Genomic DNA, 25,169 nt, shown 5'->3' with positions numbered 1-25,169 from the left:
AAATGTTTTTCCCTTATTGTGTATGAATGTGTATCACTTAATTGCTCAATCAATACTAATTATAGTTCAGGTCAACTTTAATTATTAAACTACAAAGGCTGTTCAACACAATTTATCAAATTACAAAGGCAGGTCACGCTTTCTGATTCACAAAACCCTTGATTGCTCAATCCTCAGATATAAACTGTTCTGCTCTTCTTTAATCAAAAGCTGTGAAAAAGAACTTAACTTGAAATAAAAAGATGTAAAATACGAATAGTGACAACAACCTGTAAAGAAATCGATTTATTTTGGAAGGAATAAAATGATTAATTATTAATTACAATCTGTAAAGAAATCGACTTGTTATTTGAAAGGAATGCATAATTAATTAGACTTAGTCATTAACACTTCATTGATGTAATCCTGTGAAAGAAAACGTTACCATTGGACTATTACAATCTGTCCACTAGATGGCAGCAAGTTCCTTCCCCAGACCTGTCAATGAAATTTCTCCAAACCACTCTATCCCACTGGTCAATTCACTTTCCTTATCTTTTAGAATACGACACAACCCATGCGAAATGAATCCAATTTTATCTGCAAGAAATAAGTAATGTAATTCAGGTTCCTTTCTAAAGGAATGCTTATTATTCCACTTTGTTCCTTCAGACCTCCCCTCTTCCCAGGGCGCAGTCTCAGGCTGGAACCCTTTCCGCTGAGGTCCTTTCCAAAGGACATCTCATCTCAGCCTCTCTGCTTCCCAGGCGTCTCCTTTTCAGAGCCCTGATCACAGAAAGCACCACTCGCCTACTAGCTGTACGTCGCTTTCAGCTTATGGTGGCCTGACTGTACATTGAGCTGAGCGCTACTGCCATATCATATGGCCTTACGTTCTTGAGCGACCCAACCGGCCGGTGACCCAGTCGATAGCGACCCCCTGCCAATGTATAACACTGGCCCTGTAGCGGTGATTAGCCGCCCAGGTGGGAACCGACGGTCTGATCCCTAGCCCACTTTGCTATGGGTCTAGAAACTTTGACCGTTTACACCAGCCTTGCCTGTTCACGGGTGTAGCTTCCTCTCACATCCCGCTAGGTGTGGGCTGTCGCCCACGTACCACGCACTGCCCACACACCTACATGCGACAGCTGCGCCGACTAGACGGTACCACGGTAGTATGTTCATTCATACTTCATCAGACACGGGGGCCTTCAGTCCTCTCCCCAGCACTATATGAGATATTTAACGTGCCCTCGGAACTTTGCAATTCCACCGCCGCCTGTTTTTGGCTAGGTTCGGGGTGCCTAATCCCCTGCCTAACCAAACCAATCTCATTCTAACATTTTCTAATGCCTTTTTTCCACAGCCTCTGTACTTGAACGCCTTGAGCGCTTGCAGGCATAAGGCTCGACGGCACTAAAGTAATTAGCTGACAATGGTCCTCTTGTCTTCTCACAAACACGGACTATGCTCTTTCAAACTAGGAATTCAGATTCCTTTACACTCATAACAATCCTGTTATACCACACACACGATAAAGTATCGTACAATTACAATAACACAATTATCAGACTCTCTTCTGATTTATCACAAGATATCAATATTGCCGACCCATTAACAAAACGTCTTCCGTTAATTTCCTGTCGACAAGCCTACACTTTTCATATAGACACTTACTAAAGTTCGTCTTCCTTTAGTACTCTACTGACAGCGCATTCGCAAAACGCGCACTGAAGCAATTCATCCTTTGCTCCACAATACACACGATACTTCTACAATATCGTACAATTACACATTTATGTACAATTACAGATTTCTAAATCCGGCTCTTTAAATTCAATCCAATTGTAATTATCTTATATTTCTAACAGATACTCAACACAAATCTAAATTCTTTTGTTTACAGCTTTAAGACCATTTAATTACATCAAAGCTGGAAGTCTGACAGAGAGAGAGAGGGACAGTTAGAGAGAGAGAGAAAGAGAGCAGAGAAGGGGGGAGCAGAGAAAGGGGGGGGAAGCAGAAGTCGATGGGTCACAGGCACAGAGGGAGAGACAGAGAAAGGGCAGAGAGAGGGGGAGCAGAGAAAGGGGGGGAATTGGCTACTTACCTCCAGGCGCTGAGAGAAGAAGTTGAAGAGATGCAAAAATTGACGGTCACTATAATTACTTTAAGCTATATATATTTACTCCTGGCTAGCTCGCCATTATTTCGTATATATTGGTATCTGTTACTACTAAAAATGAAGAAGAATTCTTGAGCAAATTTAAGACTTGTTTATTCAAAAAAGCAGGTTACACAGCATGGCCCCTCAATGGAGCTGATGGTCCGAATCGGTCACAGGATGGATGTGAAGAAAAATAAAGAGGCCGAGTCCATTCTGCGTAGAGGGCTTTATACCCTGTCACTATTATTTCGCTGAGCCAACTAAACAGAGTCCACGTCACTTTAATTTGGTAGTAGGTGAGGCCATTCTCCGTCCTGCAAATAGGATGTCATTGTCTTATTATAATGCAACTCACCCTATGGTCTAATACAATTCCAATGTAACCTATGTTATGGCCGTCTTGCTGACTCGGACCCCAATGCAATTATCCTCCCATGATGACATTCCATCCTCTGCACATGCATTGTCAAAAGGCCACCGTGTGTCTCTCCCTATCTCTCCTAACAGAAACAACACAAACGGACGGTTATCTAGTGAATAGGGGAACGAATCAGATAAATGACAAATATGTTTCTGCCCTCAAGCAAGCCCTGGATGAGTAAAGAGGGAGTCAAACAGAGTCTCCCACTGTGTTGCTTTCACTACGTGGCCGTTGGGTTGCCATGGCTACGTCATATGAAAATACACTACACTTCTCTCAAATTATTGGGGAGGCCAGGCCTCCTCCACCTCTATGGAGGAGCCTCCACTGATAGCTATAGCCTACTTGACTGAGTCATATGTAGTCACATTGACCTTGCGATTTGCGACGACAGTAGTAGTAGTTTATTCGAACACCATGCATGCGGTACTTCCTTCAAAGTGTAGCCGCATTATAACTGGAACACAACAACAGACATTAATTTATGACCTATAAGAAATGGGCCTTAAACAGTGCTGGAAATAAACGTATTTCTAGGTTGAAACAACCATGTGCTTTTGTTGATCCCTACGAGCCAAATGGAAAAACAGAACTGTAGCAATGAGGCATTCGATACAAAGAAGGCTGTTAGATTTGACAATAACAACAATTTAATGTATGAGCTTTTTGTTTTGAGAACTGTTGCTGATCAATATTTTTGTGTTGTTTATCAACATAACGTGAAATTGATTAGTCAGAAATAAGTTTGTATGATATGCGGGAATATGCGAAATCTAAACTCATATTACGAATGCGAAAATTGTTAATAGGCTTTTTTCCTTGTTGATTCTTTCTCCGATTCAAATTCAGCAAAATGCGGACCAAGTTCCCATCAATTAATCTCTAGATACAGGCTGCAATTTTCAATGAGAAAGCAGCAAAGACTATATCAACTAATGTAATATTCGCTGCTATATATGGGGGTAAATGCCACAATCAATTTGTTAGAACAGTCAAAAGTCAAAATATAAATAAAATACCTGAATTTAAAAATAATATTTGACGTAGAAGAATGTCTCATTACTGGGCTTGGTTAATATTGGCTCTCCATATGTTTCTATAAAAAGTATAAAAGGTTCACAGAAAGTCGCCTCTTTCTGGTCCTCGGATGCAGCGAGTTTGTTTTGAATTTCCATGACAGCCAACTCTTATTTCATGAGAAACGCCATGAGAAAATCACTTTTTCACAACATAATTTGAAAACAGCTTGAAATTATCATACACAAAAACTTAATCATACACTTAATTTAACAAATTACAGAAAGTAATCTTCTTCCCAAAACAAACCAAAATAACCCAAAACAAAGGGGAATATTAATAGCAATGCAATTAGAAGGGCACGCATTACCAACGAACTGGAACCTAAAAGATACCTCAAATGATTATGATATCTGCGGCCAATAGTAATACGGAGATTTGAGGGAAATAGGCAGATTTGGAGACGGCCATGGTTCGAACGTTGTCCAAGCAGTCTATCTTGTGGTAATAAAGCGCAAGTGCAGGTTTGATAGGGGGGGGGGGGGGGGGGTCATACACGCTCTCCACAGTAGGTGGCGCTAGAGCACATGGTCTCGGTTCACACTGACGTCAGAGAGGAAGTACACAAAGAAGGAGAAGAAAAACATCTCCCGGTCAAATTCAAAGATGGCGTCTGCGAGGTTCTTTTCAAAACAGTTCCCATAACGTTTCTTCTAGAAGACGTTTTAGCATAGATTAGTACAACTTCATCTAAGTGTTGACTTGTTACTTGGATCTTCATCACTCGTTCACATCGGGTCATTGTGTTTGACGTCATGGACTCCCTAGACCACGTCGCCACTGAGGTCTCTCAGAACACGGACATGAACGAGGAGTCGACCGCGGTGAGTGGTCCCAGGAGACCGTCTGTGTACATCAGATGCTCCTCCGAAGTGTCTCTGTGTAAGATTTATAGAACAATAATAATAGATTTGATTTAAAAGCGCCTTTCTCAAACTCAAGGACACTGTACAGAAAACAAAGAGAAGCCAAAAAAACAAACAAAAAACAGAGCAAAAATACAAAAGAAAAAATCGTATTAAAAAATAACGAAAAAGGTAGTAAAAGCTTAGGCAGCTATGGGGGCATAGTGTTACTCAGGACCCCTGCCATGCTGTAGGAAGGCCAGTCTGAACAGATGGGTCCTGAGCCTGGTCTTGAATGTATGGAGAGTGGGATGGCTGGTGGAAGGGCTGGAACACAGCTTGGGTGCAGCAACAGAAAGTGTAATTTTTGAACGGGCCTTGTCTGACTGTGTATGTGTATACAGTGTGTAACTGATTGATGTTGTTGTTTGTGTGTCTCTGATGTGTAACTGATTGTGGTGTGAGTGTCTGATGATTGTCGTGTGTGTGTGTTTCTGATGTGTAACTGTTTGTTGTGTGTGTCTGCTGTGTAACGTGTGTGTGTGTGTGTGTGTCTGTCTGATGTTTAACTGATTGTTGTGTGTGTGTGTGTGTGAGTGTGATCCTCAGAGAGTGGAGGTGGTTCCTCTGATCCCCGTGTCTCTGCTTCCTACTGAGCCCCTGGAGAAGCAGAAGCTGCCTCTCATCAGGTGGGTGTCCCAGTGTTTCCTCCAGGAATTTTTACCATGGTGGCGGGTAGTGCTGACCGCGCACGCGCGCGATTTTTTCGCGTGCACGCGCATGAAACGCGCACGCGCGCTCAAAACAACGACGTCATTTCAGCCAAAACTCGAAAATAAAATGTTTTCCTGTAAATTAAAAACAAGGGTAGTCCGTCCGTCCGTCCCTCTCTGGAATGGAATGGAATGGACTTTATTTGTCATTGCTACAGTACAGGTACCAGACAACGAAATGGTCCATTAAATAAAATGACACGGTTCAAATGTTCACGCCGGCAGTCCGGCTCTCACACATACTGGCAGCGTCCCGGTCTGACTTAGCTCTCGTTTGTGCACGGCTTTCTTTCTTTCCTTCCTTCCTTCCTTCCTTTATGTGAAGTGGCCGGTCCCGGGCACAGCTGCCTCGCATCCGCTCAACGAGCCCGGCGGTTCGGTGCTGCGCTGATTAGCGGATGCGGGACAGCTGTGTGAGCGGATCGCTCCATCTCTCATCTTGATGAAGATGAATGATCTTTATTGTCATTGTAACAGGTACAACGTAATTTAAATGAGGAATCACAAAACAGTTTTGCAAGCGCGTCGCTTCGCGCTTGTGGGTGTGTCTAGCGCTGTGAAGGTCTGAAAAGCGGCCTAAATCTTTTTTTTTTTTTTTTGGTTGAGAAATCTGCATGGTGGCGGAGGAAATTCCATCGTGGCGGACCGCCACGATGAAATGCATGTAGAGGAAACACTGGTGTCCCCACTGTCCACACTGTCCACACGCCCCCCAGGTTGTCCACACGCCCCCCAGGCCTTCCTCTACATCTTTGATTCCACACCACTTCATTTGTAACGTGACCCACAGCCTGAGCGTGACTGAGGCAGCACTCCTCTACCGTACACAACAGAGGCGGTGCGAAGTGTGGGTGTGTCCCCCCTGTCTTCCTTCAGTCATGTGTCTGTGTGTGTGTCTTTGTGTACCACAGTCTGAGAGGCGACGTGCTGGGGAGCTGTAAGGACTACCGGATGAACACCATCACGCCAGACCGCATGGGCATCATCCGTCTGAACCAGGGCTCCCTGATTGCCAGACAAGGCATTTTTTCAACAATAATATGATCCCCTGTTATCGGATCTTCAGAATGTCTCAGCATAAGTGGTCAATAGAAATACTATTTTGTTTCAACACATGCAATTCTGGATTTTCTTTATGTTGGAGAATTAAAATGCTTTTCATGGTCAAATATATTTATTACATTTCCATTTTTTCAATTGTGTTACAAAAAAGTGCCACCGCCGCATTTTCTAATAACCTTCACATATGTATACATCAGTGGAGGCTGGTGACTTCCAGAATTGAGGAGGCCAATTTTTTCCCGCTTGCTCGCTTCACTCGCGATGGAATGTTCCCTGTTCTTCTTATCTGTCTTTGTGCTGGCCAAAGGCATAGATACTATTTGGAGTGTAAGCTACAATCAGAAAGTTCTGATTGATGGAATTCATTGTGCAGAGCTTAGCCTATGTGCCTGCCTGAAGAAATGACATTGCTGTAAGTCTATGAGCCTGCCTGATAATTAAGTTGAGAAATGACATTTGGATGTAATATAAATGCCCAGTGAACATGTGTAAAAGGCAGGAATTTGATAATTATGTGGTTAAAAAACAATTTTGTTTAGCCTACATTTTTCATTCTTCTTCTTCTACAGCTTCAACATGTAATCATCAATGTAATCATGTTTAGCATATAAAAAAGATAAGTAACAGTTTCTTTATCAAATGTAGTTTTATTCAATATATTTAATATAAATATATATATTTTTAATGTTGTGAGGACAGTAGGCTACTGGTTCCAGCTGGCTTCATCTACTGAGAAACACAGACATGCAATGGAGTGTTATTACTACTGAGAACTAGTGGTGTAACACTGGTAGAGACATCTGATTAGTTAAACTCACCTCTGGTTTAGCTGACTTGTAATAAAACGAAATCGACTACATTAAAAATAAAACTGTTCAATGAATCCTAAATGTTGTCTACCTATTCGATGTATAAATCGCTCCGAGGTCATTTTAAGCAAAAGTATTTGGCCAAATGAGCTATTATTTTCAGGGATAATAGCCATGGGTGTTCTAGTCGTAGCCACACCACTCGTGTCACGGCTTATGAATATGAAGATTTCAGATCGTCATTGCAGACAAGTACACTGGACATGGGTTTTAGAGAAAGACAGAGGAGAGAGAGCCCGGTGTGAAAAGTCATCGTTTCACCAATCCTGGCGACTACTACTATTCGGTCAGACGTTGTGTTACAGTTACACTATTCTAGTTTCACTATATCTAGACAAAACCTTCAGAATATCGAGGCCAGCATGCAGAGCTCCTACTTGACTGAGTCATATGGAGTCACATTTACCTTGCGATTTGCGACGACAGTAGTAGTTTATTCGAACACCATGCATGCGGTATTTCCTTCAAAGTGTAGCCGCATTATAACTGGAACACAACAGCAGACATTAGTTTATGACCTGTAAGAAATGGGCCTTAAACAGTGCTTGAAATAAACTTATTTAGATTTGACAATAACAACAATTTAATGTATGATCTTGGATAACGTAGCTTTTTGTTTTGAGAACTGTTGCTGATCAATATGTTTGTGTTGTTTATCAACATAACGTGAAATTGATTAGTCAGAAATAAGTTTGTATGATATGCGGGAATATGCGAAATCTAAACTCATATTACGAATGCGAAAATTGTTAATAGGCTTTTTTCCTTGTTGATTCTTTCTCCGATTCAAATTCAGCAAAATGCGGACCGAGTTCCCATCAATTAAGCGTCTAGATACAGGCTGCAATTTTCAATGAGAAAGCAGCAAGACTATATCAAATAATGTAATATTCGCTGCTATATGGGGGTAAATGCCACAATCATTTTGTTAGAACAGTCAAAAGTCCAAATATAAATAAAATACCTGAATTTTAAAATAATATTTGACGTAGAATAATTTCTCATTACTGGGCTTGGTTAATATGGGCTCTCCATATGTTTCTATAAAAAGTATAAAAGGTTCACAGAAAGTCGCCTCAAACTTTCTGGTCCTCGGATGCAGCGAGTTTGTTTTGAATTTCCATGACAGCCAACTCTTATTTCATGAGAAACGCCATGAGAAAATCACTTTTTTCACAACATAATTTGAAAACAGCTTGAAATGATCATACACAAAAACGTAATCATACACTTAATTTAACAAATTACAGAAAGTAATCTCCTTCCCAAAACAAACCAAAATAACCCAAAACAAGGGGTATATTAATAGCAATGCAATTAGAAGGGCACGCATTGCCAACGAACTGGAACCTAAAAGATACCTCAAATGATTATGATATCTGCGGCCAATAGTAATACGGAGATTTGAGGGAAAGAGGCAGATTTGGAGACGGCCATGGTTCGAACGTTGTCCAAGTAGTCCATCTTGTGGTAATAAAGCGCAAGTGCAGGTTTGATAGGGGGGGTCATACACGCTCTCCACAGTAGGTGGCGCTAGAGCACATGGTGTGGGTTCACACTGACGTCAGAGAGGAACTACACAAAGAAGAAGAAACGAACATCTCCCGGTCAAATTCAAAGATGGCGTCTAGGCGGTTCTTTTCAAAACAGTTCCCATAACATTTCTTCTAGAAGACGTTTTTAAGCCTAGATTAGTACAACTTCATCTAAGTGTTGACTTGTCACTGGATCTCCATCACTCGTTGTTCACATTGGGTCGTCGTGTTCCTGGACGTCATGGACGCAGCAGTCGAGACCAAATTCGCTCATTTGTTGCAGCCGATCCGGGAGCTCACCAAGAATTGGGACATCGACGTCGCCTCGGACCTGGCGCTTTACCTCGAGGAGGTGAACCATATATATATATATATATATATATATATAACTCTCCATATGAATGTGCTTGTCTTAGTTACCTAGAGGAGGTGAACATAGATGTGTGTGACTGTGTGTGACTGAGCCAGCCAGATGAGATGTGTGTGACTGTGAGCCAGCTAGCTATCATGATTAGCATCGATTTTCTTAGGTAAAAACTACGCTTATTCAATGTACTAGCTTTGAATATTAGGTCATGTAAATGACCTAGAATCTGTTACTTTTATAGATTTCCGTCTAATAATCAATTTAATTACATATTTTTACTGCCGGAGCCCATAGTTATCATGGAAACGGACGAAAACATTAGTAGTAACTTAAGCTAATAAATAAAGATAGCTGAGAATACAGTTCATGACAGTTGCTGAAAACAATGAACAACACATTACACATTCGTAATATATGGGAACCACATGTTTTAATCGTTCAATTTACCTGAGAAGAATGAAATTAGTTGCCTCTCCAATTCCTCGCTCAAGGCAACATTGGCCGCCATCTTGGTTGATTTTCTTCAGCCGAAAAGAAATAGTCACATGACTAAAAACTGTATTCTGATTGGAGGATCCCGGAGAGTTGCCTGCTGCGTTGCCCGTGTATCATCGGTTTAAGAACTTCTCAAGTGAGAAAACTAAGAAGTTCTTAAGACATACGACAATTCTTAAGAAAAAATTTGTGAATAGCGTTTACGAACATTCTTAGGAACATCTTATATTTTTTCTTAAGAAATATCTTAAAGAACACTTTTGTGAATCCGGGCCCAGGACTCTCCATATGGATGACGTGCTTGTCTTAGTTGGCAGCGATATGGCTAACTTGCATGATGCATCAAAAAACCATTGCATTTAGTGCTGGTACTAGGGTAGCTAACTGCCTACTACACTGTGGTTCAAATGTCATCATCATCATCATCATGACATATGTATTGTAATATTTAGATACTGCTGGTAGTTGTTTGTCAACAGTCCTGGCTCCTGGGGGGTTCAGAGCATACAGTACCGCGAGTTCAGGACGTGGTTGTACAAACTTGACTTCACCTGTTGTCTTATTGTGTTGTGTTGTCCTGTCCTGTTGTCAGTTGGACGATATAACCATCACTTTTGACGGAGGGAGAACCACTGTGAACTTTGCAGAGGCAGCACTGCTCATCCAAGGCTCAACATGTATTTACAGCAAGAAGGTGAGTCCTAGAACAGTCCAACATGGGACCCACAGACCCAGACAGAGGACATCCTCGTGGTGTGACGACTGTATATCTGGGCTATCAGAAGTCACAGACAGGGCTACGTCATCATGACAGCGTGATTTAAAATGACCTCCGCTACATAATAATAATAATAATGCATTTTATTTATAGGCGCCTTTCAGAGCACTCAAGGACACCTTACAGAGCATAATTTAAAAACAAGCAACAGATTCAAACAGGTTAAAACAGTGATTCAAACAAACAAAACAAGACAAAACAAAAGACTTAAAAACAACCAATTAGTTAAAAATACGCCAGTTTAAAAAGGTGGGGTTTCAGGCAGGATTTGAAGGTGGAAAGAGAATCAGTGTTGCGTATATCTTGTGGGAGAGAGTTCCAGAGACGGGGGGCGGGGGGGGGGGGGGGGAAGGGAAGAGTGACTGAAGGCTCTAAGACCCCATAGTGGTCAGGCGGGCAGAAGGTATAACGAGTTGAAAGGCAGCAGAGGAACGGAGAGTGTGAGAGGGAGTGTAGGTGTGAAGGAGTTCAGAGAGATGGGGGTGCAAGATTGCAGACGTATACTGATCTTGTTTAACAGTGTATACGTTTTGTTGTCATATACGCTGGGTCCTGCCATATGTGTATGGGAGTACAATGACATTCTTAATCGCAAGCTCACCTCTTTGAAAACACAGAATGCAGTAGAAACACAATAAGGCAATAATATCGCAATACATGAGCAGCACGGACTGCTATACACAAGAACACAATGGCAGAGGTAACTGGTGTCTACACAAGACCCAATGGCAGAGGTAACTGGTGTCGAGTGAAATCCTTCGGTGTTTTGGTCTTCCTTCAGGTAGAGCACCTGTACAACATGGTGTTCCAAACGCTGGACTACATGTCCGACAAAGACAAGTAAGTCAGTCCTACTGCCCCTGAACACAAGCAGTCCCCCACACACACACACACACACCCACACCCACACCCACACACCGTGCAGTCTGTGGAGCTTCACTTCAGTAATGTATCTCGGTTATACATAGTCTGATACAGTCGGAATGATCCAGTCTGAAAGGCTTTTGAGTGGTTACACACACACACACACACACACACACACACACACACACACACACACACACACACACACACACACACACAGACTTGTAGTAAGCCACAGCTGTACAGAAATACACCCACACACACACACACACACACACACACACACACACACACACACACTTATAGTAAGCCACAGCCTTACAGAAATACACACACACACACACACACACACACACACACACACACAGAGTCTTATTGCGGTGGTCTCTCTCTCCAGGCGGAATAATGAGGATGCTGCATCTGGAGAGGATGGTGCGAAGAAGACCAGAGCCAGAAAGCACATGGGTGATATTGAGGTACGAGAGAGAGAGAGAGAGACGGATTTGAATGGGAATGGACTGGTTGTTTAAACCCATTCAGTATTTGAGAGATTGTCTGAAATGTTTTGGTTCAAGCTCCTGTGTGTGTGTGTTGCTTTGTTCCAGTTGGACTCCCTAGACAACGTCTCCACTGAGGTCTCTCAGAACACGGACATGAAGAAGGAGTCGACCGCGGTGAGTGGTCCCAGGAGACCGTCTGTGTACATCAGATGCTCCTCCGAAGTGTCTCTGTGTGAGATTTATAGAACAATAATAATAGATTTGATTTAAAAGCGCCTTTCTCAAACTCAAGGACACTGTACAGAAAACAAAGAGAAGCCAAAAAAAACTAAAAAACAGAGCAAAAATACAAAAGAAAAAAATCGTATTAAAAAAGAACGAAAAAAGTAGTAAAAGCTTAGGCAGCTATGGAGGGATAGTGTTACTCAGGACCCCTGCCATGCTGTAGGAAGGCCAGTCTGAACAGATGGGTCCTGAGCCTGGTCTTGAATGTATGGATAGTATGGGATGGCTGGTGGAAGGGCTGGAACCACAGCTTGGGTGCAGCAACATAAAGTGTCATTTTTGAACGGGCCTTGTCTGACTGTGTATGTATATACAGTGTGTAACTGATTGATGTTGTTGTTTGTGTGTCTCTGATGTGTAACTGATTGTGGTGTGTGTGTGTGTGTGTGTGTGATCCTCAGAGAGTGGAGGTGGTTCCTCTGATCCCCGTGTCTCTGCTTCCTACTGAGCCCCTGGAGAAGCAGAAGCTGCCTCTCATCAGGTGGGTGTCCACACTGTCCCCACTGTCCACACTGTCCACACGCCCCCCAGGTTGTCCACACGCCCCCCAGGCCTTCCTCTACATCTTTGATTCCAAACCACTTCATTTGTAACGTGACCCACAGCCTGAGCGTGACTGAGGCAGCACTCCTCTACTGTACACAACAGAGGCGGTGCGAAGTGTGGGTGTGTCCCCCTGTCTTCTTTCAGTCATGTGTCTGTGTGTGTGTCTTTGTGTACCACAGTCTGAGAGGTGACGTGCTGGGGAGCTGTAAGGACTACCGGATGAACACGTTCACGCCAGACCGCATGGGCTTCATCCGTCTGAACCAGGGCTCCCTGATTGCCAGACAAGGCATTTTTTCAACAATAATATGATCCCCTGTTATCGGATCTTCAGAATGTCTCAGCATAAGTGGTCAATAGAAATTTAGTTTCAACACATGCAATTCTGGATTTTCTTTATGTTGGAGAATTAAAATGCTTTTCATGGTCAAATATATTTATTACATTTCCATTTTTTCAATTGTGTTACAAAAAAGTGCAACCGCCGCATTTTCTAATAACCTTCACATACAGTATGTATACATCAGTGGAGGCTGGTGACTTCCAGAATTGAGGAGGCCAATTTTTTTCCGCTTGCTCGCTTCACTCGCGATGGAATGTTCCCTGTTCTTATCTGTCTTTGTGCTGGCCAAAGGCATACTATTTGGAGTGTAAGCTACAATCAGAAAGTTCTGATTGATGGAATTCATTGTGCAGAGCTTAGCCTATGTGCCTGCCTGAAGAAATGACATTGCTGTAAGTCTATGAGCCTGCCTGATAATTAAGTTGAGAAATGACATTTGGATGTAATATAAATGCCCAGTGAACATGTGTAAAAGGCAGGAATTTGATAATTATGTGGTTAAAAAACAATTTTGTTTAGCCTACATTTTTCATTCTTCTTCTTCTACAGCTTCAACATGTAATCATGTTTAGCATATAAAAAAGATAAGTAACAGTTTCTTTATCAAATGTAGTTTTATTCAATATATTTAATATAAATATATATATTTTTAAATGTTGTGAGGACAGTAGGCTACTGGTTCCAGCTGGCTTCATCTACTGAGAAACACAGACATGCAATGGAGTGTTATTAACTTATTACTACTGAGAACTAGTGGTGTAACACTGGTAGAGACATCTGATTAGTTAAACTCACCTCTGGTTTAGCTGACTTGTAATAAAACGAAATCGACTACATTAAAAATAAAACTTCAATAAATCCTAAATGTTGTCTACCTATTCGATGTATAAATCGCGCCGAGGTCATTTTAAGCAAAAGTATTTGGCCAAATGAGCTATTATTTTCAGGGATAATAGCCATGGGTGTTCTAGACGTGTTCTAGTCGTAGCCACACCACTCGTGTCACGGCTTATGAATATGAAGATTTCCGATCGTCATTGCAGACAAGTACACTGGACATGGGTTTTAGAGAAAGACAGAGGAGAGAGAGTCCCCGGTGTGAAAAGTCATCGTTTCACCAATCCTGGCGACTACTACTATTCGGTCAGACGTTGTGTTACACTATTCTAGTTTCACTATATCTAGACAAAACCTTCAGAATATCGAGTCCAGCATGCATATAAATTATGTATGTGTGTGTATATATATATATATATATATATATATATATATACAGCCAACTCTTATTTCATGAGAAACGCCATGAGAAAATCACTTTTTCACAACATCATTTGAAAACAGCTTGAAATGATCATACACAAAAACGTAATCATACACTTAATTTAACAAATTACAGAAAGTAATCTCCTTCCCAAAATAACCCAAAACAAGGGGTATATTAATAGCAATGCAATTAGAAGGGCACGCATTGCCAACGAACTGGAACCTAAAAGATACCTCAAATGATTATGATATCTGCGGCCAATAGTAATAGCAGATTTGGAGACGGCCATGGTTCGAACGTTGTCCAAGTAGTCCATCTTGTGGTAATAAAGCGCAAGTGCAGGTTTGATAGGGGGGGTCATACACGCTCTCCACAGTAGGTGGCGCTAGAGCACATGGTCTCGGTTCACACTGACGTCAGAGAGGAAGTACACAAAGAAGAAGAAACGAACATCTCCCGGTCAAATTCAAAGATGGCGTCTAGGCGGTTCTTTTCAAAACAGTTCCCATAACGTTTCTTCTAGAAGACGTTTTTAAGCCTAGATTAGTACAACTTCATCTATGTGTTGACTTGTCACTGGATCTCCATCACTCGTTGTTCACATTGGGTCGTCGTCTTCCTGGACGTCATGGACGCAGCAGTCGAGACCAAATTCGCTCATTTGTTGCAGCCGATCCGGGAGCTCACCAAGAACTGGGACATCGACGTCGCCTCGGACCTGGCGCTTTACCTCGAGGAGGTGAACCATATATATATAACTCTCCATATGAATGTGCTTGTCTTAGTTACCGGTGAACATAGATGTGTGTGACTGTGAGCCAGCCAGCCAGCCAGCCAGCCAGCCAGATGAGATGTGTGTGACTGTGAGCCAGCTAGCTATCATGATTAGCATCGATTTTCTGAGGTAAAAACTACGCTTATTCAATGTACTAGCTTTGAAGATTTAAATGACCCAGAATCTGTTACTTTTATAGATTTCCGTCTAATAATCAATTTAATTACATATTTTTTACTGCCAGAGCCCATAGTTACCATGGAAACGGACGAAAGCATTAGTAGTAACTTAAGCTAATAAATAAAGATAGCTGAGAATACAGTTCATGTCAGTTGCTGAAAACAATGAACAACACATTACACATTCGTAATATATGGGAACCACATGTTTTAATGGTTCAATTTACCTGAGAAGAATGAAATTAGTTGCCTCCAATTCCTCGCTCCAGGCAAGATTGGCCGCCATCTTGGTTGATTTTCTTCAGCCGAAAAAAAAAAAAGAAAAAAAAAATCTGTATTCTGATTGGAGGATCCCGGAGAGTTGCCTGCTGCGTTGCTCGTGTATCAGGCATAAGAACTTCGCAAGTGAGAAAACTAAGAAGTTCTTAAGACATACGACAATTCTTAAGAAAAAAAATAGTGAATAGCGTTTAAGAACATTCTTAGGAACATCTTATATTTTTTCTTAAGAACACTTTTGTGAATCCGGGCGCAGGACTCTCCATATGGATGACGTGCTTGTCTTAGTTGGCAGCGATATGGCTAACTTGCATGATGCATCAAAAAACCATTGCATTTAGTGCTGGTACTAGGGTAGCTAACTGCCTACTACACTGTGGTTCAAATGTCATCATCATCATCATGACATATGTATTGTAATATTTAGATACTGCTGGTAGTTGTTTGTCAACAGTCCTGGGGGGTTCAGAGCATACAGTACCGCGAGTTCAGGACGTGGTTGTACAAACTTGACTTCACCTGTTGTCTTATTGTGTTGTCTTGTCCTGTCCTGTTGTCAGTTGGACGATATAACCATCACTTTTGACGGAGGGAGAACCACTGTGAACTTTGCAGAGGCAGCACTGCTCATCCAAGGCTCAACATGTATTTACAGCAAGAAGGTGAGTCCTAGAACAGTCCAACATGGGACCCACAGACCCAGACAGAGGATATCCTCGTGGTGTGACGACTGTATATCTGGGCTATCAGAAGTCACAGACAGGGCTACGTCATCATGACAGCGTGATTTAAAATGACCTCCGCTACATAATAATAATAATAATGCATTTTATTTATAGGCGCCTTTCAGAGCACTCAAGGACACCTTACAGAGCATCATTTAAAAACAAGCAACAGATTCAAACAGGTTAAAACAGTGATTCAAACAAACAAAACAAGACAAAACAAAAGACTTAAAAAACAACCAATCAGTTAAAAATACGCCAGTTTAAAAAGGTGGGGTTTCAGGCAGGATTTGAAGGTGGAAAGAGAATCAGTGTTGCGTATATCTTGTGGGAGAGAGTTCCAGAGACGGGGGGCGGGGGGGGGGGGGGGAAGGGAAGAGTGACTGAAGGCTCTAAGACCCCATAGTGGTCAGGCGGGCAGAAGGTATAACGAGTTGAAAGGCAGCAGAGGAACGGAGAGTGTGAGAGGGAGTGTAGGTGTGAAGGAGTTCAGAGAGATATGGGGGTGCAAGATTGCAGACGTATACTGATCTTGTTTAACAGTGTATACGTTTTGTTGTCATATACGCTGGGTCCTGCCATATGTGTATGGGAGTACAATGACATTCTTAATCGCAAGCTCACCTCTTTGAAAACACAGAATGCAGTAGAAACACAATAAGGCAATAACATCGCAATACATGAGCAGCACGGACTGCTATACACAAGAACACAATGGCAGAGGTAACTGGTGTCTATACACAAGACCCAATGGCAGAGGTAACTGGTGTCGAGTGAAATCCTTCGGTGTTTGGTCTTCCTTCAGGTAGAGCACCTGTACAACATGGTGTTCCAAACGCTGGACTACATGACCGACAAAGACAAGTAAGTCAGTCCTACTGCCCCTGAACACAAGCAGTCCCCCACACACACACACACACACACCCACACCCACACACCGTGCAGTCTGTGGAGCTTCACTTCAGTAATGTATCTCGGTTATACATAGTCTGATACAGTCGGAATGATCCAGTCTGAAAGGCTTTTGAGGGGTCACACACACACACACACACACACACACACAGACTTGTAGTAAGCCACAGCTGTACAGAAATAGACACACACACACACACACACACACACACACACACACACACACACACTTATAGTAAGCCACAGCCTTACAGAAATACACACACACACACACACACACACACACACAGAGTGTCTTATTGCGGTGGTCTCTCTCTCCAGGCGGAATAATGAGGATGCTGCATCTGGAGAGGATGGTGCGAAGAAGACCAGAGCCAGAAAGCACATGGGTGATATTGAGGTGAGGTTGGATTTGAATGGGAATGGACTGGTTGTTTGAACCCATTCAGTATTTGAGAGATTTTCTGAAATGTTTTGGTTCAAGCTCCTTTGTGTGTGTTGCTTTGTTCCAGTTGGACTCCCTAGACAACGTCTCCACTGAGGTCTCTCAGAACACGGACATGAAGAAGGAGTCGACCGCGGTGAGTGGTCCCAGGAGACCGTCTGTGTACATCAGATGCTCCTCCGAAGTGTCTCTGTGTGAGATTTATAGAACAATAATAATAGATTTGAGATTTTAAAAGCGCCTTTCTCAAACTCAAGGACACTGTACAGAAAACAAAGAGAAGCCAAAAAAACAAACAAAAAACAGAGCAAAAATACAAAAGAAAAAAATCGTATTAAAAAAGAACGAAAAAAGTAGTAAAAGCTTAGGCAGCTATGGGAGCATAGTGTTACTCAGGACCCCTGCCATGCTGTAGGAAGGCCAGTCTGAACAGATGGGTCCTGAGTAGGGCTGCACGATTTGGGGAAAAAATCGAATTGCGATTATTTGGACAGATATCGCGATTGCGATTAATTTGCGATTATTATTTTTTTAAATAGCAAAAAAAAAAAGAGGGGGGTTTTTGTAAAGTGTGGCCATATCTCCGGCTAGGAAGGTCGTATCAACGTGCAGTTTGTTTGTACGTCTTCAGGGGACTTAGAGGCTCCCTCCTCTAGCACCCCCACAGCCCGAGCTACGAGTGAAAGAACTAAACTTACATTGGGTTGCTTTAAAGTTGGGTTGCTTTAAAATCAAGCTTCAGATTAAAACATGTGATGGAGCATTACTAACCTGACTCAGGGGGTTTGTTTCACACAACCATCTAGGAAAGCTTAATTGGAAGCTGTTTGGAAAAGGGCAGGTACTTTCAAAAAATACTTGGCAGGTGATTGGATGAATCTGTCTATCACCTATTTTCAGAGAGCATTACCACATGATACCATCAAACTATTAACTGCTCTAATTCTAATGCAAGGATGAGAACTTAAAAGATATGAATTGTATATATGATAACCTCATCTCATCTAGACAGGTGGCTACTTTCTAAAATGATCCAGCTATTAAAATGATCATTTGGGGATACACTGTGACTATAACTGAAAGGACCACATCTAGATGACTCGGTCAACAGTCGAACTGATGAATGATAGAATGGTGGTCTCTGACTATGGAGCACAGACACACGTCACCTAGGGCTGCACGATTTGGGGAAAAAATCGAATTGCGATTATTTGGACAGATATCGCGATTGCGATTAATTTGCGATTATTATTTTTTTAAATAGCAAAAAAAAAAAAAAAAAAAAAAGGGAGTTTTTGTAAAGTGTGGCCATATCTCCGGCTAGGAAGGTCGTATCAACGTGCAGTTTGTTTGTACGTCTTCAGGGGACTTAGAGGCTCCCTCCTCTAGCACCCCCACAGCCCGAGCTACGAGTGAAAGAACTAAACTTACATTGGGTTGCTTTAAAGTTGGGTTGCTTTAAAATCAAGCTTCAGATTAAAACATGTGATGGAGCATTACTAACCTGACTCAGGTGGTTTGTTTCACACAACCATCTAGGAAAGCTTAATTGGAAGCTGTTTGGAAAAGGGCAGGTACTTTCAAAAAATACTTGGCAGGTGATTGGATGAATCTGTCTATCACCTATTTTCAGAGAGCATTACCACATGATACCATCAAACTATTAACTGCTCTAATTCTAATGCAAGGATGAGAACTTAAAAGATATGAATTGTATATATGATAACCTCATCTCATCTAGACAGGTGGCTACTTTCTAAGATGATCCAGCTATTAAAATGATCATTTGGGGATACACTGTGACTATAACTGAAAGGACCACATCTAGATGACTCGGTCAACAGTCGAACTGATGAATGATAGAATGGTGGTCTCTGACTATGGAGCACAGACACACGTCACCTTGACTTAGGAATCTGTGACATACTTCAGCCCAAGGCTAGGCTAGGCTAACCTCTGCGTCTTTAAAGCCGGCTGGTATGAACGAATGGTATGAGGTTATGCATACAGGACACATTCATGTTTGACAACAGAACAGTTAACTTCCATGTATCCATAAGCCTGCTATACTATATAAACACCAACCCGCAGGTTGCTGAGACTGTCAACTCTGTGTCTGTACTTTAACGCCGGGTTAGCATGAGTAGCTAAGCTAAGCTACCGTCTCGAAGACTACAAGTTAGCTAAGCTAAGTTTAAGGCTGGACTAACAGCACCGACATGCACTTGGCTGGTACAGTTAGTATAGTGAAATTGTACACTTACCTGTCGCAATTATAACATACTAACGTTTATCATACGTCCAGTAAGCCATGTGGTGTCTAATTGTCTCCGTTACGTTAGCCCAAAGTCTCATAATAATTGGACTGACTGTCGTGACACAACCTATGCCTGCGTTCGTAAATTCGCTCTGAGAGCGCCGGGTTCAAAGTCATAAAGAGACCAAGTAATTTGATTGGACAAGAGGCATTCCATGAGTGCTGATCAAATTTCCAAAAGAGGTTTTAATCTCAATGTGACTTCCTGTTAAAATAAAGGTAAAAAAAAAAAAAAAAAAAAAAAAAAATCGCAGGCAAATCGCAGGCTTTGCGATTAGCTAATCGCATCATTTCAAATCGCGATTTCGATTTAAAATCGATTAATCGTGCAGCCCTAACGTCACCTTGACTTAGGAATCTGTGACATACTTCAGCCCAAGGCTAGGCTAGGCTAACCTCTGTGTCTTTAAAGCCGGCTGGTATGAACGAATGGTATGAGGTTATGCATACAGGACACATTCATGTTTGACAACAGAACAGTTAACTTCCATGTATCCATAAGCCTGCTATACTATATAAACACCAACCCGCAGGTTGCTGAGACTGTCAACTCTGTGTCTGTACTTTAACGCCGAGTTAGCATGAGTAGCTAAGCTAAGCTACCGTCTCGAAGACTACAAGTTAGCTAAGCTAAGTTTAAGGCTGGACTAACAGCACCGACATGCACTTGGCTGGTACAGTTAGTATAGTGAAATTGTACACTTACCTGTCGCAATTATAACATACTAACGTTTATCATACGTCCAGTAAGCCATGTGGTGTCTAATTGTCTCCGTTACGTTAGCCCAAAGTCTCATAATAATTGGACTGACTGTCGTGACACAACCTATGCCTGCGTTCGTAAATTCGCTCTGAGAGCGCCGGGTTCAAAGTCATAAAGAGACCAAGTAATTTGATTGGACAAGAGGCATTCCATGAGTGCTGATCAAATTTCCAAAAGAGGTTTTAATCTCAATGTGACTTCCTGGTAAAATAAAGGTTTAAAAAAAAATAAAAATAAATAAAAAATCGCAGGCAAATCGCAGGCTTTGCGATTAGCTAATCGCATCATTTCAAATCGCGATTTCGATTTAAAATCGATTAATCGTGCAGCCCTAGTCCTGAGTAGTGTTGTTCCGATACCATTTTTTGATACCGATACCGATACCGATACCTGACCGTGCAGTACTTGCCGATACCGAGTACCGATCCGATACCACGGCGTTTGAAAAAACAAAACAAAAAAACATGTTTTTTGAGCCGCATACTCACCTCGATTATTAATTATTGCTAACACTTAGTCTGGCACTGCTCAAAACCTTTGTAAAACAGGAAAAAATACCAACAGAGAGTGAATGCTATAGAACTTTTTTTTTTTTATTGTCTACCTGGTATCAGGGGCGGATTTAGGATCGTAGGAGATCCGGGGCTTAGCCCAGAGGGAGAATATAATGTGCGCGCGGAGCGCGCCGGAAAATTTTGCCTTCAACCTTCAACTTACCACCACCTTAAAGCGGACAAAAGGCACTGGAGAACACATATACATTCACACCCTTTAATGAAGCAAACTAATTGTGGTGGTTCTGAGCACAGAGGGAGGTCAGCACACGTAGCTCCCCCTGTCAGTCACCATCATTTATATTTGTATAGAATTACATAATTGATGGGCTGAGGCTAGTTATGTTACAGTATGTATATCAGGGCAGACTCTGTGCTCACCACATATTGTATTTAGAGTCTTGTCCTGTGTTATATGACGATATATTACATGTATTGTTGGCCTGTGTATAGTACTGTGAAATCAAATCCCCCCTGGGACATTAAACAAACTTAGTTAGTTAGCGTTACATCTTAGGATAGATTTGAGTCATGTTCTGTATACATACATACTACCATAAGGGCATACTTAATGTGGTTACTCCATGTTTACTAGCTGTAACATTAACGTTACATCATTCTTTTTCACTTGTTACTCAGTCAACCAGAGTGCAGATATCAAAGACTATCAGCCTGTTATTCACTTTATTTGTATAAGTATTATCCTTTGTTTGATTTCTTACCATGTACCGTAACAGTACCTTGCTATGTTTCATTTTCATTATAACATAACGTTATGTTATGATAGCCAGCTAGCATTAGCAAACCGGAAAAGTAGTGTCAGTGAGTCAGTCACCTTTCTAATAAGATTCACAAACCTGAAACATCATCTATGTCATCACTGCTGGTGATGTCATTGTTGTCAGCTGCTGATACGGCTGCTGCAACAGTTCTTGGCGCTTGTTTTGTTGAAAACAACTTTCGGATATCCATCCTTACAATTTTGCAAGTCAGGCACTGATTGAGATCACTTCTTCTTCAGGGCAGGGTAGGCTACGCAGTATGCAGGCTAATGTCGCGCAGCAGCTGCCTCTCTGTTGGACTCCGGTACTGCACGTTACTCACAAGAGTTTTTTTTATTTTTTTTAAGTAAAACATTCGGGGCTTTTCAGAAAACATCCGGGGCTTGAGCCCCAGTAGCCACCCCCTAGCGCCGCCCCTGCCTGGTATGGTGACAAGAAAATCAACCCCTTATAAAACCTGAAATGTGGCTCTCACAGATGCCAATCAGTGCAATATCCATTTAAGATATAAAACAGTCGTAGTAGTAGTGCAACAGCAAGTGAACATTTACAAACAAAATAACTTTAGTACTTAAAAAAATAAAAAAATAAATAGTACTCGCCGATACCGATACCAGCATTTTTGTGCGTATCGGTGGCCATGCCGATACTAGTATCGGTATCGGAACAACACTAGTCCTGAGCCTGGTCTTGAATGTATGGAGAGTATGGGATGGCTGGTGGAAGGGCTGGAACACAGCTTGGGTGCAGCAACAGAAAGTGTCATTTTTGAACGGGCCTTGTCTGACTGTATGTATACAGTGTGTAACTGATTGATGTTGTTGTTTGTGTGTCTCTGATGTGTAACTGATTGTGGTGTGTGTCTGCTGTGTAACGTGTGTGTGTGTGTGTCTGTCTGATGTTTAACTGATTGTTGTGTGTGTGTGTGTGTGTGTGTGTGTGTGTGTGTGTGTGTGTGATCCTCAGAGAGTGGAGGTGGCTCCTCTGGTCCCCGTGTCTCTGCTTCCTACTGAGCCCCTGGAGAAGCAGAAGCTGCCTCTCATCAGGTGGGTGTCCACACTGTCCCCACTGTCCACACGCCCCCCCCAGGTTGTCCACACGCCCCCCAGGCCTTCCTCTACATCTTTGATTCCAAACCACTTCATTTGTAACGTGACCCACAGCCTGAGCGTGACTGAGGCAGCACTCCTCTACCGTACACAACAGAGGCGGTGCGAAGTGTGGGTGTGTCCCCCTGTCTTCCTTCAGTCATGTGTCTGTGTGTCTGTGTGTGTGTCTTTGTGTACCACAGTCTGAGAGGCGACATGCTGGGGAGCTGTAAGGACTACCGGATGAACACGTTCACGCCGGACCCCCTGGGCATCATCCGTCTGAACCAGCGCTCCCTGCTCTGCTCCCTGCTGAAGGACGCGCTGACGGAGGGCAGGCCCCTCATCCCCATGGCTCTGTTTGAGTCCCACGGTGAGGCCCCGCCCCCTCTGTTTATTGAGGTTTTTTCAACAACTATTCAATACAATAACATTTGGTATATACAAGTAATATAATATAAGTAATATAATAATAATAATATTATATAAGTAATAGTGCAAGTTTAAGTGAACCAAAACCAAAACAAGACTGGACTTAGACAGCAAACTAAAAATAGAATCCAGGACTAAGACTAAAGACATGAAATCAATAAATAATAAAGAAATAAAAAACGAAAAGTGAAAATAAAAACAGTGTGTATAATGTAAACATAAGTCACTGTTGGTCAGTCAGTTAGGCCCCGCCCCCTCTGTAGTCTGTCATGTCCGCCAGTAGTCTCGCATAGCCAAACCTTCGCTTCGCGCTGGACACACTCGCGTACAAGATTGTGCGTGAGTGTGCGCGTGCGACGCGAGAGAGTTTTTGCCGGGTGAGATGTCTGCAGATGGAAAGTAAGCAAGTTGAAACGTTAGCAAATATAATTGCTGAGTGTTCTAACAGAGCAAGTTGGTTCAAATTGGTCGTTATTATTGTGACTAGAAAGTGTAAAATAGTGTCAAAGAACTAGCAAGCTAACTAGCTAGCTCAGAGGTGATTAGATGAGCTAGTCTGCTGCACACATGCCAGCTAAAGAGCTAACTGGAGGCACTTTATTATTTTACTTAAAGTAGATATACTATCTTTCTTATTCTGCTAGAATTGGGCTTTATGGTAATACCATAATGGCATATTTACAGTACATGGACAGTGGATTGAAGCATTGGAAATGTCTGTTTTTATAGTTGGACATACGCTTTTTTTTCAGGTGAGAGTAAAGTCAAAATGACATTATCTGACTGCATTGCCCACAGCAATCCAATATTCAATTATAATTATGTTATAAATTGATATGGATCAATTTATACCTCTTATTAGATTATAAATACTCTGGTTGTTATGTTCGCTTTTTGGTTGACAGCAAAAGAGGGAGAGTGACAGTGAAAGTGGACAGGTGGTCAAGACCACATAAGTAAGTAGCCTTGAGAACCGATGGTTCTCGAGCCTAACGGCCCATAGGACAGGAGCCTATCTCCAGGGCTTAATGTACAAGTTAGTACACCCCCTGGACATGACGCTGGTATGTCGCAGGGTCTTACCCCCTGGGGGGGGAGGGTCCATGCCACCCCCCCAAGGCAGCAAACCTAGGGGTAACACTGCAGTACTATGCTGTGTTATGTAACGAACTACGTCATGACCCGGGCCGCTGAGCTCCGCGTTGTCTGTGTCATGTCCAGAGGGCGCAGGGCAAGCAGCAGGGGATGCTGGGATGGCTGTTGCCAGGGACGACGGTGACGAGCCTGACGGCGGGGAGGACTTCCTGCCCCTGGAGGACATGGGGATGGAGGTGGACCAGGACCCCGTGGAGCACATCACCAGACACCAGGTGGGACCATACACACACACACACACACACACATACACGTATACGAGGGGATGGAGGTGGGTTAGGGATCTATTTATTTTCTATATATATATGTGTATCTATTCTTGCCATTTAAAAAAAAAAAAAATCCTGTATTTTTTAATGATATATGTAAAGCACATTGAATTGATGATTGTCCCTGTTGTATGAAATGTGCTCTACAAATAAACCTGCCTTGCCTTGCCTGTACTGCCATGTGTTGTGTCTGGTCTCAGGGTGTTCTACCTGTCCTCTCTCTCCCAGATGGCCAGTGGTGAAGGGAGGATGCTGAGGGAGAGGCGTGAGGTCCAGCCCTCCGAGGATGAACAGACGAAGCGCAGGATGGCGGAGGAGAAA

General features: G+C 42.4%; 3 protein-coding genes across 4 annotated transcripts in view; all 3 read left to right on the top strand.

Moving 5' to 3' along the window:
• The first annotated feature begins 4,252 nt into the window (after positions 1 to 4,252).
• On the top strand, positions 4,253 to 7,155 carry LOC308152060 (condensin-2 complex subunit H2-like). Its single transcript, XM_080524968.1, has 3 exons — positions 4,253 to 4,471; positions 5,102 to 5,181; positions 6,177 to 7,155. Exons 1-3 carry the CDS (start codon positions 4,403 to 4,405, stop codon positions 6,307 to 6,309), a joined length of 282 nt encoding a protein of 93 aa, XP_080381094.1. The 5' UTR covers positions 4,253 to 4,402; the 3' UTR covers positions 6,310 to 7,155.
• Positions 7,156 to 8,815: 1,660 nt separating this feature from the next.
• LOC308152590 (condensin-2 complex subunit H2-like) overlaps positions 8,816 to 25,169 on the top strand; it is a 245,647-nt gene continuing 229,293 nt past the window's right edge. Inside the window, exons 1-7 of one of the 2 annotated variants that reach the window (XM_080525596.1) lie at positions 8,816 to 9,083; positions 10,186 to 10,287; positions 11,153 to 11,211; positions 11,633 to 11,711; positions 11,841 to 11,909; positions 12,422 to 12,501; positions 12,746 to 12,992. In XM_080525596.1, coding sequence (XP_080381722.1) covers positions 8,973 to 9,083; positions 10,186 to 10,287; positions 11,153 to 11,211; positions 11,633 to 11,711; positions 11,841 to 11,909; positions 12,422 to 12,501; positions 12,746 to 12,878 — 633 coding nt within the window. In that variant the 5' untranslated portion in view covers positions 8,816 to 8,972 and the 3' untranslated portion in view covers positions 12,879 to 12,992. Of the gene's footprint in view, positions 9,084 to 10,185; positions 10,288 to 11,152; positions 11,212 to 11,632; positions 11,712 to 11,840; positions 11,910 to 12,421; positions 12,502 to 12,745; positions 12,993 to 25,169 lie in introns of those variants that run through there. The other variant, XM_080525597.1, reaches the window with a different exon arrangement.
• The window catches only part of ncaph2 (non-SMC condensin II complex, subunit H2), a gene marked incomplete at both ends in the record, with an annotated part of 16,011 nt that continues 5,643 nt past the window's right edge, over positions 14,802 to 25,169 (top strand). Inside the window, 9 exons of the mRNA XM_080526259.1 lie at positions 14,802 to 14,912; positions 15,967 to 16,068; positions 16,937 to 16,995; positions 17,365 to 17,443; positions 17,556 to 17,624; positions 22,871 to 22,950; positions 23,196 to 23,365; positions 24,646 to 24,794; positions 25,077 to 25,169. The exon at positions 25,077 to 25,169 is cut by the window's right edge and continues 9 nt beyond it. Coding sequence (XP_080382385.1) covers positions 14,802 to 14,912; positions 15,967 to 16,068; positions 16,937 to 16,995; positions 17,365 to 17,443; positions 17,556 to 17,624; positions 22,871 to 22,950; positions 23,196 to 23,365; positions 24,646 to 24,794; positions 25,077 to 25,169 — 912 coding nt within the window. The remainder of the gene's footprint in view (positions 14,913 to 15,966; positions 16,069 to 16,936; positions 16,996 to 17,364; positions 17,444 to 17,555; positions 17,625 to 22,870; positions 22,951 to 23,195; positions 23,366 to 24,645; positions 24,795 to 25,076) is intronic.

Source organism: Nansenia antarctica (genome assembly GCF_963989245.1).
Source record: "Nansenia antarctica genome assembly, chromosome: 3".
Classification (NCBI taxonomy): Eukaryota; Metazoa; Chordata; class Actinopteri; order Argentiniformes; family Microstomatidae; genus Nansenia; species Nansenia antarctica.
This window is presented reverse-complemented; position numbering and strand designations above follow the sequence as displayed.